General features: G+C 36.9%; 1 protein-coding gene across 2 annotated transcripts in view; it reads left to right on the top strand.

The window, feature by feature from the left end:
- The window catches only part of taf7 (TATA-box binding protein associated factor 7), a 14,522-nt gene extending 1,444 nt beyond the window's left edge, over window positions 1–13,078 (top strand). For both annotated transcript variants that reach the window (XM_015381933.1, XM_015381932.1), the window contains 11 exons: window positions 321–397; window positions 491–569; window positions 2,320–2,453; window positions 4,904–5,024; window positions 5,160–5,218; window positions 5,681–5,753; window positions 8,455–8,568; window positions 9,674–9,868; window positions 10,975–11,087; window positions 12,392–12,451; window positions 12,769–13,078. In XM_015381933.1, the coding sequence (XP_015237419.1) occupies window positions 321–397; window positions 491–569; window positions 2,320–2,453; window positions 4,904–5,024; window positions 5,160–5,218; window positions 5,681–5,753; window positions 8,455–8,568; window positions 9,674–9,868; window positions 10,975–11,087; window positions 12,392–12,451; window positions 12,769–12,813 (1,070 nt within the window). In that variant the 3' untranslated portion in view covers window positions 12,814–13,078. The remainder of the gene's footprint in view (window positions 1–320; window positions 398–490; window positions 570–2,319; window positions 2,454–4,903; window positions 5,025–5,159; window positions 5,219–5,680; window positions 5,754–8,454; window positions 8,569–9,673; window positions 9,869–10,974; window positions 11,088–12,391; window positions 12,452–12,768) is intronic.
- The last annotated feature ends 1,711 nt before the right edge of the window (window positions 13,079–14,789 follow it).

Below are 14,789 nucleotides of genomic sequence, written 5' to 3'. Positions count from 1 at the left end.
CCAATCCGCCTGTCGATCTCCCGCTCCCTTCTTCCCTCATTCGTGAACAAGATCCCAAGATCTCATATTATACTGAAATAAAACTTAAAAATCAGTTAACTTTTTAATTTTTTTCAGTGGCCCTAATCTTCTTCCGTATCGTATAGATCTTTCTTTTTATTAACTATTATTTACTCTGCGGTTTTCTAACGCAACTGTAGATGTAGATATATGTTTAACGTGAAGATGCTGTTTTGAATTTTATTCTCCTAATGATAAATGCTTAGTAAACAAATTGAATTACACCAGAGCTGTTTCTAATTTTACATTTTCCATCCTAGTGGGGAAGGTCGGCTCCAAGAACAAAGAGGATGCTCCTTATGAACTGGAGAGCCAATTTGTTCTAAGGCTTCCTTCGGTGAGACCGTTGTTTATTAGAAAATATATTGAATTTATGGTATATTTTGTTATTGAAGTGTTACAAATTCCCTTTCTATTTTTTTTTTTTCAGGAGTATGCCTCAACAGTAAGAAGGATAGCACAGTCCAGCAGTATGAACATGAAAGACAGACTGACAATCGAGCTGCACTGTAAGCTGCCTCATCAGTCGTTATGTTACTGTGTTTGAAGTGACCCGTTTAACCTCTCTATTAGACTACTGAACATGTTTAATCTAATCATAACATTTCTCCTACTTAACGTCTTGCGGATTGGAGGTTTACATGCAGCCATCGTGGGAAGGAATATTTGGTTTTGGCATTTTAAAGGATGCATTTGGACCATTATTTTTAAAAGCAGTTTGCGTTCCAGGTTTAATTCTCGGCCGGGCATCTTTCACATAGAGTTTGCATGTTCTCCCTGTGAATGCGTGGGTTCTCTTCGGGTACTCCAGCTTCCTCCCACAGTCCAAAAACATGACTGTTAGGTTAATTGGCTTCTCTCCTTATGTGTGAGTGTGTGCGTGAATGGTCCTTTGTCCTGTGTGTCTCTGTGTTACCCTGCAACGGACTGGCGACCTGTCCAGGGTGTACCCCGCCTCTCGCCTGTAGACAGCTGGAGATAGGCACCAGCACCCCTCCTGACCCCAGCAGGGATGAAGCATGACAGAAAATGGATGGATGGAGTTTTTACACGACATATGTGTTGTTGTAAACGTATATAATAGAAATCTTCAAAACATCTTAACTAGAATTAGAAGATTCCTCCTGTAGTCATTTACAAACACCTGGCATTATTTGTACTGGATGTTAGACAATTTTTGATAAAAAGCTGTTAAAATTGGTTTTGTTTTCTACCATTTAGATAGCTTTAAAGCACGGCCCATAAATATTCAGTCAGGCTGTGGTTGGGCTAAGGATAGTCTACTTTGATTTTTTTTCCAGAATATGCTTTAGTTTGTTTGACATTGTTGTGTGCTTTTAAGTACCTGGAATTCCTGTCCTCTTAATTGAGATGCTTTCCACTAGTGTGACTGGCAGTGGTTTTGGTCTGAACAAAGCAGAACAGCATTAAGCCTCCAGAGGAATCCATTTCCTCAACCCTATCAGACAAATCTGGACTATAGTTACAATGCAGGTTAATGGAAGGACACCAACCACTTATAATAAACTTTACCAGTGGTCATCAAATGAAGGACCAACAAATGTCTCAGGATTATGACACAATCTCACTTATTACTTTGAGAAATATTAAAAAAATGTCCCAATATAAAGTTGTTTTTTATATATCATTCTGTATAAATATATTTTTGACTCTATATGTACTAGAAAAAATGTTTATGCATTGTATTTTTTTTTAATTAATTTAAAGCTTTTTTGATTCCAGTAAGACGAAAGCAGTTCAAATGTATCTTTCAAAGTCTAAAATTCAAACTTCATATTTTGTATAATGATGTTTTAACTAAAAGGTTAAAACATTTATTTATTTATTTTTTACAAACTTCTTTTTGAGATTTGATCATGTGTTTCAGTGTTTTCTCTGTCTTTGCATCAGATTTTTTCTGTCTGTCCTTTGTCACATTTATTTGTTATAGACGTTTGTTTGTGCGAATTCAATTTAGTTTTGAAAATTCATGGTTAAATTTTGGGTATCAAAAATGTTAATTTGTTCATTTTTAGAATTAGCTTGCATAGTTTCACAGCAATCCATTAAAATCATCCAATATGTTGCGATATATTTGTGTGTCTACACATTTTTATTTTAAGTTAGGAGAGTTAATATATATATTATATATATTAAGTTAATTTATATATATTGTTGCCTCAGCCATCTAAATAGAGGTTAGCAAAAAACGAAGACTCTTTAATCACTTGCTTGTTTTGGTCTCTCTTTTTTTTTTAGCGGATGGTCGTCATGGCATAGTGAGGGTAGATCGTGTCCCTCTGGCCTGTAAATTGGTGGACCTGCCTTGCATGATCGAGTCTCTCAAAACAGTCGACAAGAAAACGTTTTACAAGACAGCTGATGTTTGCCAGGTAAACCTTGAACATTACATTATTTTTTTTTTTCATATCTAATATTCCAGTAGGGCATCACTGTAAAGTGGAAATTAAACAATAAATTATTTTCTAATTTCCTTTCATTTCTAATAAAACGCAGGTAACCGAGTCAAGCGTTTGTATTCATCCTTTCCAACACAACAGACAGGAAAACGTTGAAAACTATTTCAATCTTCAAACTCTACACAAGCTTTAAACTGTTTGCAGTGATTTGAATATTGCTGTAAAAAGAAGATCCCCATCTGAGCTTCATTTGCTATTAAAAACACAGTTAGGGAAGATGCTAAGTCTATATATGTGCTGAGCATTTATATTCCTGCAGTCAAAGTCCTTATTTATTTATCATAAAATGCAAAGGAGACTTTTCAGATTTTTAGTAAAAAAAAAAAAAATCTTAGAGTATATATTTTTTTTCTTAACTATACATATTGGTCTGTTTGGAACCATCATTCAATACAGTTAGTGGTTTTCATGTAAGAAAATATGGTAAAATAACTTCATAATAATCAATTTATAGTTAACTGGAGTATAGAGACTCTAAAACATGTCTTTAGATGACAGAGCAACTCACTTAGAGCAGCAATTAAATTTAAATTTAAACATTTTGCTTTTAAACGAGAAGTCCGGTCAACAGGGAATAACAAATGGGTCATTATTTATACCTCAAACTTATACGTTCGTTGTGACTTAATTATTTTAGTGTTCGCGATCACTTAGACTGGGACCGGCCAATTTTATCAAAATCAGGGTTCCCGCAGATCCTTAAAAAGTCTTAAAATTAATTGTATTCTTCAATATAAAATGAAGGTCTTAATTGGTATTAAAATGTCTTAAGTCAGTCTTTCATAGGTCTTAAAATTGTTACCACATCATGAACAGAGTTTTATTTTTGTAATCCATATCAAAGAATTCAATAAATGGCAGTATTTTTTTTTTACATTTACCGAACCGCTCGCTGTAACCATTATTGGTTCCTTCCCGATAGCGGAACCAAATAAAAAGGATATTGCAGCCAGACCTTGGAATGATGTGTCAGTAACTTTTTATCTGGACAACATGGGGAAGTTTTAAATTCAATGAAAAATTGGCTCTCCGTCCAGGAGTTGTCTGCATGGCTAAAACCACTACCAGGGAAGGGAGATGAAGCACGATGGGAATCAAGGTAGTGGAGACACATGTGCGAAGCGTCAAACTCAAAGCGTCAAACTCAAGTTATGGAGAAGCAGCAGGTATTTCTCCATCCTGTTCCACCCTTGTCTCTGCAACGCCTCCACAGCATCTCTCACATCACCAACAGCGCCAGTAGAACCATATCTCAGGAAAATGTTTGGCGGTATGCCACTATTGAAAGTAGGGGGATTGAGTAGGGAACAAAACAAAGTTAATTCAGTTCAGTAGTTGTTAAAAATATATCCGTTATTTGTTTGTTTTTAGCTTTCTTCCTATATGGAAAGTTTTTAAAAAATTGAAACATATCTACTGGGCCAGAAAGTAATGGTTTATGTTAAAATAATCATTTGGGGTAAATTTGTCGCTAACAGGTTTTACTTGTGTTTATTGACAAGTTGGTCTTAAATTTTTTATTTTAAGTAGACCTCAATCCTGACATTTTCTGGCATCAATGTCACGGTGTGGTTTGACAAAGGCCATTCTCCCCATTTTACAAGCAAAATCAATGGGAACTACGAGACTGCATCTGCAATCAAGCTATAGTTAAATTGACAGTGCCCACGTGCATGGCAGTTGGATGTTGTAATAACTTGGTTAAAAGTGAAAAAACATTAGTTATTTCACCTTTTCGATTCATAATCCACCACGGGTTCATTGTTGGATTGCCAACTTGAAGAGGGAGGATTTGCCATCGAACTTCTGGCCAGAGAAAGAACATGTCATTAATATGTTACTCTCTGCTTCGCATAGTGCACTGGCCTTCACCATCATGGATAATAGCGTGTTTTGGCAAACACCAGATACAGCACTGGGACTTGTTCAACAGCCGATAACGCACCGTGACGTCACAAACCGTTAGGTGGCAGCAGCGCTCTATGACAAACATGGATTTCTCCGGTTAAGCACATTCAAATGAAATTTCTCTTAATTAAAAACTCTTATGATTTATTAAAAAGTATGTAATGATTTCATACTTAAAGTACTCTCAGTTTGTATTCTGAATGTGACCGGACTTTTCCTTTAAGGTAAATAAAATGTTTTCGTCTGTCAATATGCTCTATCCAGAGCTCCTCAATTGAAAAAATTTCACATAGTTTAATTTCAGAAAAAAATTTCTTTAAGGAACCAATCTGATTATTAATTGATTAATCTAAAAAATAATTGACAGATTAATTGATCAGCAAAATAATAGTTGCAGCCCTAGTTTAAATAGTATCTTCATGTGTAATGATTCCCGGCTTTTTCCCAACTGCTAGATGCTGGTATGCACACTAGATGGAGACCTTTACCCTCCTCTGGAGGAGCCAACTGGCACTGACCCAAAGACCAAAAAGAAAGACAAAGACAAGGACAAGAAATTTGTCTGGAATCATGGCAGTAAGTAGTTATCTTTGCATAGCTTGTTTTTTGTTTTTTACTAATGTTGCTAGAAATGTCTTGTATGAACAGACTGAGCCTCTGCAGCCGCGAATCTGATTTGCTTATGCTAACTTAGTCTTTTCTTGTCTACAGTCACCTGCCCTCTGAAGAACACACGTAAGCGAAGATTTCGGAAGACTGCGAAAAAGAAGGTTTCAACATGTTTTTTTTCTTCCCTCTGGTGCTCCCCATCTGCTTGTTTAGCATATTGTTTGATGACCCATCTATTTTCTGCCCTCCCCTCCAACAAGACATTTAAATTTTATAAAACAGGCACTGTGGTGAAAGTGAAAACTAAGATTTACATATAAATAACGCATTTTATCTTAGTTTTCCCCAAAAGGCATAAAAAAAAGCTGTTTCACAATAGCTTTGATCAAAGGGAGGGTGAGCGAGTCTGAGCACTGCACTTCTGCTTTGTCTTCTGAATGGATTGTCCTGAAGGTGTGGAGCAAAGCCATATTGATTAGGCTCCTTCTGTTTCAGCCGCTAATGCCTTTCCTGGCAGGCAGCCAGCTGATACCTTCTCCTTTTTGTGGTTCTGTGTATGTGCATGTGGGTCCACAAGTTACCAGATCCTTTTCTCTTTTTTTTCCCTCTTTCTCTTGTTGCAGTACATCGAATCTCCTGATGTGGAAAAGGAAGTGAAGAGATTGCTGAGCACTGACGCAGAGGCTGTTAGTGTTCGTATCCTTTTTAGACACCCACGGTACAAACAGTCTGTGCATCTATTAGAAAAACACGCTTTTAATCAATTTCTAGGAAAAACATTGATTTTTGGGGTTTCCCCCAAGATGTTTATGGAAGAAAAACTCTTGCACAGATTAATGACAAAATGATTATGCATTTATTTATATAATAATAATCCTTAGATCCTGTGATTACACTGATGCATATTTCACCTCATTTACTCAATTAAAAAGTAAAATTTCTGCAACGTTTGTTTTTATTCTGCTAAATTCGTACAGTTTATGCACTGGGGCTCCCTTTTGCATGGATTACTGCATGAGTGCAGCGTGGTCATCCATTTTGCTTTACTGGCAACGTTCAGATGATATGCATGTTGGGTCTACAATTGCTTACTCTTGGCCTAAACCTCATCAGATTTTGATTGGTTTAGGTCAGGTGAGAAGGCTGTAATGAAGCAGATATTGAAATGTTTGGTGGTTTTAGCAGATGCCAATACTGCTAGGCAAATAAGATCATCATCTCCAAAAACCTTGTAAACAAGCGAGCATAAAGAGCCGATAAATGTCCCTAGTAAGTAGCTGCAGTGACCTTGCTGGCTACGTGGATCCTGTCAGTCACTGTTAGACAACTAGAATCCAGCCATTTTTATTATTATCATGTTAACCTTAGTTTAGTATTTCTGAATTAAGTATAATTTATATTGGCCGCTTATCAAATTCCGCTTTCCTGAGAATACAAAGTTGAAATTCCTTTAATGTTCACAAAAAAGCAAAATTAGCATCTAATAAACACTTAGAATTAGTTGCATTGTTTAACTTGTTTATAATTTTTTTTGGCTGAATTACAGATCTAGATGAAGTGTGTTTGAATAGTGATGTAATTTATTAAGTAGGACTAATTAAAGATGGATTATGGAGTTTTTAACGATACTGCCACCTGTGGCCAAAACACAGAGCTGCAGCACTCTTCTGCTCCTTCTCTTAGATCGTGCTCATACTGAACAAGGTGTTTTTATTTAATTTTTTGTATGCCTTATGCAAACAAACATCACATTCCCCGAACAGTCCTGACGTCCAACCTGAAGTAAATTTAGGAAAAAGACAATTTTAAAGATATTTTTCAGTAAAAACTTACACAATGTCTGTGTACGCTCCACCATTAATCTTTCTTCCAGTTTTACTCCAGCTGCCCTTATTATAGCTCAGTCAGCAGCCATGCCCGGTGTGTCAAAGGGCCCCTTCTTTTGTTTGAATATAATTTTGAGCTGTGACTATACAGCCATGGCGTTTATTTCATCATTTCAGTTTGACCCGATAGTTAAGCGGACCATGCTTCTTGTCTCTGATGTGACAAATGTGTATTTGCTTGAGAGCAACCCAGACTTTATTTTCCCTGTTACATTTATCCAAAACCCAGCTGGATATCCAGCCTCCCGCCCAGCTCACCTCACCTGGCTCTGTGTAGAGCCTTCATTGGAAGAGATGATGTGAAAAGAAGCTTTTAGATTCCTGACGAAGCCCTGAACTTGCCTGACAGAATAAGAGCAAAGGGAGGCCGGCTACTCGCTGTGAGCTAATTGAGACAGACTGTTCATTATCATTGCTTAGATGAGCACAGTCATACTAAATCCTGTTTACGGTTTTGTTGTTTGCATACATCCTTATGCATAAAAACAATACATGGATGTCAAAATGGGGACACAAGTTCATAGTTGTGCTGTAAACGCACAATGCAGCTATTTACCATTATAGAAATCTTACAATTTTGGAGCACGCTGAGCAAGGGATGTTGTGCTTAAGCTAACCGGGCCAAGACCATGGAGGACTTTTGATTTAGTGTTTGATAAAGCAGTTCTTAGTAGGTTTGGCCATATGTTTTGGATTATTATCCTCTTCAAAGGCCCAGTTTACAGGTTTCTAAGGTCACTTTTTTTTCTTTTCTTACTTTTGTTGGAGAGGTTATAAAGAGTCCATGATGTACCCCGACCAAGAGCTTTTGGAGGACAACTGGTTCCACAGTATCATAGATTCTTCACCATATTTCACAGATCAACACAAAGGCTGTGCGACATGTTCAAGGATAAATCACGGTTTTAGCTTTTTATACATGATATTATGAAAAATAGCTGTCCTATTTTAAATATTGAAACAAGTAACTGAAGAAAAAAGCAAAATCTGAATTGTAATCCCATTTAAATGTAGGTATTAACCTTTAAAAATGCATCAACTCTTCCACCAATATTGACTAGCTTGTCTACGAGAGGTTGAGAGGATAAATTTGGTCCTCTGCCTACAACCCCCAAAATGCCATGCAGCTCAGGAATGGAGTTCAGGGACATTGTAGAACACAGGCAGTCATAGATTAGTAATTAGAAATAAGTAATTAGATGCTTCTGGATGTAAAAAAAAAATTGATAAAATTACATTTGTTGTTAGGTGTAACATTCAGTATATGAAAATAATGATTTAATTATCATAATTTTAAAACATTTTTGCTTGTCAAGCTAATTTTCTGAAATTAAAGAATTATTTTTTTTTTAAATGTCAGTTTGAAAATACCCAAATGCAGTAGAAGAGTAATTTATTTTCAAGGATTTTCTTTAGTAACCTTTGATGAGGTTCATTGTTAACCAGAGGGACTAGTCATGTTATTATAACACTGTCAATAAATAAAATCTACCCTAACTCAGCATGTTCAGGATGGGAGCTGATAGCAGAGGATGAGTCCAAAGAAGCAGAGCAGCATAGCTCTCTGCCCAATTTGGACTCTTCTCCCGGTACCTCAGGACACAAGATGGGTCACGGATCCTCAGGTAAACTGAAATGTATAGTTTGTATGTGCTGTGAACAGGCATTTATGGGTTAAATTTAAACGTTTGTTCGATAACAAAGAACTCAACACTTTTTAATAGTAGCCTCAGGCAAAAAATTATTTCCCCCACAGGGTTGCCATGGAGATATAATAGTTTGCAGATCCTCTGCTGTGCAAAAGAGATGACTTTGCATGCTCTGCATATGTTATTCAAAAATGTTTTATCTTTCCTTATCTTGACGATGCAAAAAAATAAAAAAAACTGTTTTCTGTGTGGTGTCAGAATAAAATGGGTTAATAGAATTAAACACATCTACTGTAAAAGGGTGTTATAGATCATTAATTGTTGAGGAAATTATGCCAACAATAATTAATATTAGAGAATCAAGACAAATTGTTTTAAATATTTGAATTCCCTCATTACAAATGTCCAACAACCAAGATTTTGATGATGAAAGGACACATTCTATAGAGGCATTAATAACACACCCAAAATTCATTATATTTTTGTGTGAGGGACGGGGGGCATTGATATATGCTGTCTGTTTTTTTTATGAATCTTTTCCAAGCCTGCACATTAAATTACTTCTGCAATTTTAATTTCATGCTCTGATTTTTAAGTCTACAAAATTGTTATTGGACTTTTAAGATGACACAATAGCAGGGTGTTAAACATAGTAATTTGGGACTAAACACATAAAGCAGAAACACAAAAAAGAATTCAGAACATTATGGTAACCCTACAAACAATCATACTTGTATAGAAACTTCAATAAAGCTACATGAAATAAGAAAAGTACATGAGAATGATCGACTCACTCTAAAAGTACAAAATGGATGTTGCCTGAGACAGGAAAATAAAATTAATAGATATAAGCACTGAAAAGGTGAATGGTCAACTAGCCTTTTAAGCTCTATCTGTGATAACATTGCATGAGGTGAGCTACAGAGCTGTTGGAGCTCCACACCAGGCCTCACTAGTTAAAAACAACTGTCTGTAATGTTAACTCTTCTCTATTTTAAGTTTTTAGCTCTTAGGTTCCAGCATTTTTCTGTTTTGTCTCATTCTCTGTGATTAATATAATAATGCAATTCTCCCTGTTCAGTTCCACATGATGAACTGAGGGAGATCTTCAATGACATCAGCAGCTCCAGCGAGGACGAGGAGGATGAAGGAGACCGACACGACGACGAGGACCTGAATATCATGGACACTGAGGAGGATCTGGTGCGACAGCTCCAAGACAAGCTGAACGAGTCGGACTCTGCTCAGAATGAAAGCGACAGAAACAACCAGATAGGTGAGAATAATGAGCAAAGCATCACTGGTTTCTTTCTTTATGATGAGATCACAGCATCACTTTAAACTTTGGATGGTGTCCTCTACTAGACATGCTTTACATGAACTTTATTAAAGTTTAAAGATGTACAGAAAAGCCCAAGGATGATCACAGATGAAAGCTCAGATTAGTTAGACGCCTCATATGAATTGCAGTGCAGACTGTTTAATTTAAATATATTCACATTCAAACAACCTCCATACCTAACTGAATGAAGCAATAGCCGCCTTAAATTATGCAATCTTTCACTCTGGGCTTGCAAGTCCCACCTCGGGGTAAATGTTCCGCCTCTTAGCCAACGCAGATTTTAATGTTCCAGTCCTAGCTGTCACAGTTACAAGGTTGGACTTTGGAAGAAACTTTGACGTTAGATTAAATCAGATCCCCCTCAGGTACTTGTCAAAAATGATGTAAAAAAATAAACTGAGCCAAGTATTTGAACTTTTAACATGATCAGATCTTTTTAGGTCAGACATCACACGCTCAGTTAAATAAGTAGCCCCTCTTTTCCTTAAATACACATGCTGTGCCCCTTAACCACTGGGATGAACACACGGACGGCGCTCAGCTAACCAGCCTGACAGGTGTGGTATCTCAGCACGCAGCTCTGGCAGCTGTCCGGTCTGATGGCACACTGCCTCCTTATCTGCATATCCAAAGCTGTCAGTCAGCACTACTGGTCAGCTTCACTGTCCAAGCAGAGCTGCTCCCCAGTTTGTTACTGGCTAGCCAGGAATATAATCCTCAGCAGGGATGCTGCTTAGGCTTCTGCTTAAAATACAGAAATAGATGGATACAATTAGTTAGTTTGATACAGTTGATTCAGTTTAATAGGAGAATTAAACCTGCATTGAACTGCTTTGGTTTCCTCCGTGTTTGCAAATCCTATATTAAACTAGTTTCTATTAGCTACAGTTTATTTTAACTATAATTTTCTGGTAAAGCAGACGGAGGTCTATATCTTATCCCCAAGGTTGACCCTACAAAAATATAGCTTCACTACACAGGAAATCAAAACACATCTTTTGAGCTATACTGACACATGAACCAACATAAATTTTTTGCAGTTATGGAATACCAGGTACAGATTAACAACGTTAAGGCCAAGCTTCAGGAAACACGGGCCCGGAAGAAGCAACAGGAAGAGCTCATCATGAAAGTGGAAAACCAGGCCCTGAAGGTAAACAGGAAGTTTACACTTTTTTTCTCCCCCTCTTGCAGTAATTCCAGTCTGTTTATAACATTGTGTTGCACCCAGGGTGCTGGCATTGGCGCCACACCTAATTGCATCCATCCAACCATATTTTCCTTCTTTGTAAAATCATTTATTTATTCACTAAATGATTTATATTTCCCATTTTCTTGATTTATACTTAAATTGTATTCATTAAGAGCAAAGTGAAACCACAGTCAAATTCCTTTTCATGTGCTCTAATGTGGTTAAACTGATGCTAATACTTTTCTGGTCACATTGTCTCTATGTGGCAAACCTCCAAGTTTTAGGGTGTGGCCACCCAAGCTTTATTAATCCTAAATGAATGTTCAAATTGAAGAGAGAGAACCTGGCAGGAACCTCTGAACCTATATTTTTAATTGGATCAATGTCTTTTCTTTGACTGGGCTATCCCAGCACATATGATTGGAACAGCTGTTTGTTTAGGGTTGTTGCCCCCCAGAAAGAATACCCCAAACTAATCTGAAGTCCTTTGCAACATCTGTTTATTTGATTCATTTTGTAGCCCCATCCTATCATCCTTGCCCTGCAGAAGAAAAGCCTCCCTCTGAATTATGCTGCCCATCACCAATCTTTCCCTGCATAGACGTTTTGTTTAGGGTGCAGCAGTGTTGGCTTTCCATCAAATATGCATTTTGAAGCCCCGTGCTTACAAAAGTGTTTGAGAAGAGCTGCATCTCAAAGTTGCTGGACAGTAGCTCTCGAGGACTGCAGATTGACACCTCTGCTCTAACACTGCAGCCTAACTCTGAGTTAAGCCTCTTCACAACTTTATCCCTGAGCTGTCAGCTTGGTTCCTTGTATTTTGGATGTGGTGTAGCCATCTGGGCTCCAACATGTTTTATGTTTTTAACTGTAAAATATTCTTCATGTATTTTATGGTATCCTTGAAGGCTGCTACTGGTTCTAGCTGCACCACAAGCCAGCAAAAGAAGAAAATTACCTTTCCACTTTTCCTTATTGAAAACTTTACACGTAGAACATGACCAGAGATGGGTCTCTTTTATGTTGCCATTTAGAGCTCTCATTTCCTAGTGTTTTGGGAGCGTCTCAGGCTCATCACTAGTTGTTATTATCACAGTCGCACGGAAAGGTCAGCTGTCTCTGACTGGCATTCCAAGTGGCCTTTCTGTCACAGATAAGATAGTGACATGAGCAGCCCGGGCAGACACGCATTTAAAGCCATCACAGCTTAATGAGGCTCAGCATGTCGACTCATACAAATCTTGTTTGTCTCTCGCCCCTCACAGAATCGCTTCCAAGCCTTGCTGGATGAGATCATTCAGCAGGAGGAGCGGGAGATGGAGCAGGTAAGTACCTGTTTTGTAATGAGACATGATGAGTTCATGCTGTGAGCTTTTTACAGCTTTCAGCACTAAATACCATCCATGCAGATGAATCTTAATTCCTAACAGTAGCTCAAATCCACTCAGGTAAAATTTAATTTGTCAGTGCTTTTTGATGCTATGACATAATAGCTGCCTGCCATCATGGATCGTCATTATGCATTGACAAAAAGAGTGAATGTAATGTTATGTTAAGTGTTAATTATCGTCTACTTTCACTACAGTTTAATTCGGTCGCTGTTGGCTCTTAAAATAAAAGCATTTATTTTGTCCCCAAACAGCTGGCCTCCCTTCAGGAGCAGTTGGACTCCCTGATAGAGAAGTAACCAGCAGGGGGCAGTCTCACATCATCTTCAGCCGCATGTCATCGGAGAATGGAAAAGAGGATGATATTGGGTCTTTTATTAGCCAACTTGCATTGTCATTCTTAACCTGTCGTTTTTATGTTTCCCATCTGCAGCATTTTGATTAGTGTAACAATGATGAATAATTTAGGATTTTTACGCTAGTCACTGCATTATGGATGGGCATTTCTGATGTTTTTGAGGCTTTCGTTTTTCATTTTACAATAAAAGCAGAGCCTTGGTCAAGTGTTACTTGAGTTTTCTTTTTAAATTCCTATGTAATGAATAAAAAGGTTATAAAACCATGTAATGTCTTGATTTTAATGAGCATGTTCAGATTCAAATAGGAAGAATGTTTTCCATTTTTGTTGGTACTACTACACCATTTAAGTAAAACTAAACCTCTTTGGTGAGATTTAAATGCAAAATATTTCTTATATACAGATTGAGGATCAATGAAACTCACAGTAATGGATCAAATGAGTGACTGGTTCAGGTTTGGATATAGCTGAGGGTGCTAATAGAGTCACACTTTATTGAGTTGTTTCACACCAAAAATATGTGGAGTTACTCCATTATTCATACCTGCTGTTTTTGTTTAGCAGGCAAGCTGGTAAAAGATTTTAATTCCTCCTCATGAATAAAACATGTAATGAAACCTGAAGAAAACCAAAAGGCCTCACAGGTGTCCTTCATAAATTTCTTTATACTGGCTGGTATTTTCTTGTCTTTAACACCTATCTATCAGAAAAAAAAACATGGTATAGCTAGGAAACAAGAAGTTTGGTCATCCTTGATAGTTCTGTTTAAGCAGGTAAACTTAACAACCTTTTTTTGCCAATCAGAACAGATTCCTCCGCATTACTGGTAATAGCTGATAAACATTTTAAAAATATTTACTCTGTGATGTTGTACAATTAAAGTAAAATAATTTACATGTTATTCATTTAAGGTAAGCGATAGACCAGTAGGGCATTTTCTGGGTGTTTCTGGTTTTTAAGAATCTTTCCAAATATGTGTTTAAAAAAAGTTTAGAAATCATTATGTAAACAATTTGAGGAATATAATGTTTATGAGTCCTATTGTTATTCATATGGCTGAACGTTTTTGTCAATTTCTCTATTGTGAGATAAACTTCATTTATTCAATTCATGTGATATTTTGCTTAATTATAAAAAGAAGTGGGTCAGAGGTTAAGTTATTTTGTTATATTCTTAACTGGCTAAAAAGGAGGGTTTCACAGTTAAGTGGAAAAATTTGATTTGACTGGTTGGTCATGGACAGAAAGCTTGGCCAGTTCTGATATCTGGTTGATTCATTGTTCCCTTTACAGAAATAAATAGGTAAATGAAAGAAGCTCATTTAATTTGGCCAATAGCTGCTTATAATTTGTTTGGCAAAAAAAAAAAAAATGAGGTATTTTCAGTCTTAGTGGTTAACTCAAAAGTATTTATGCTACACCTTAACATTAAAACTACAATGCCTATTAAAGTAAATCAGTCACAAAAAAAAGCTCAGCAACATAACTGAATCAAAAATATTTTTTATATTCAATTCAGTTTATATAGCACCAATTCACAACACGTCATCTCAAGGCACACACAGACAATTGAACTAGATCATACAGTTAAACTGATTCAAAGTTTTCAATTTAAGGAAAAACAGCTGATTGCATCGAATCATTGTCTGAAAAGCAATGTCGTGACAGTGGAGAGGAAAACTCCCTTTTAACAGGCAGAAAGCTCATGCAGAACTAGGCTCTGTCAGCGGTCATCTGCTCAGACCGACTGGCGTTCAAGGAGACAGAAGCAGAGATACAAAAGGTAACTTTCAATCAGCTCCGCATCCAGGACACATTTAGCCAGGAAGACGAGCTCCAAGCCAGCTCCCTCTCAGAGGATGAAGGTACTTCTATATATATATATATATATATATATATATATATATATATATATATA

Source organism: Cyprinodon variegatus, unplaced genomic scaffold (assembly GCF_000732505.1).
Source record: "Cyprinodon variegatus isolate N-32 unplaced genomic scaffold, C_variegatus-1.0 Scaffold245, whole genome shotgun sequence".
NCBI lineage: Eukaryota > Metazoa > Chordata > Actinopteri > Cyprinodontiformes > Cyprinodontidae > Cyprinodon > Cyprinodon variegatus.
The sequence above is the reverse complement of the archived record's forward strand: the minus strand, read 5'-3'. Positions and strand labels throughout refer to the sequence as shown.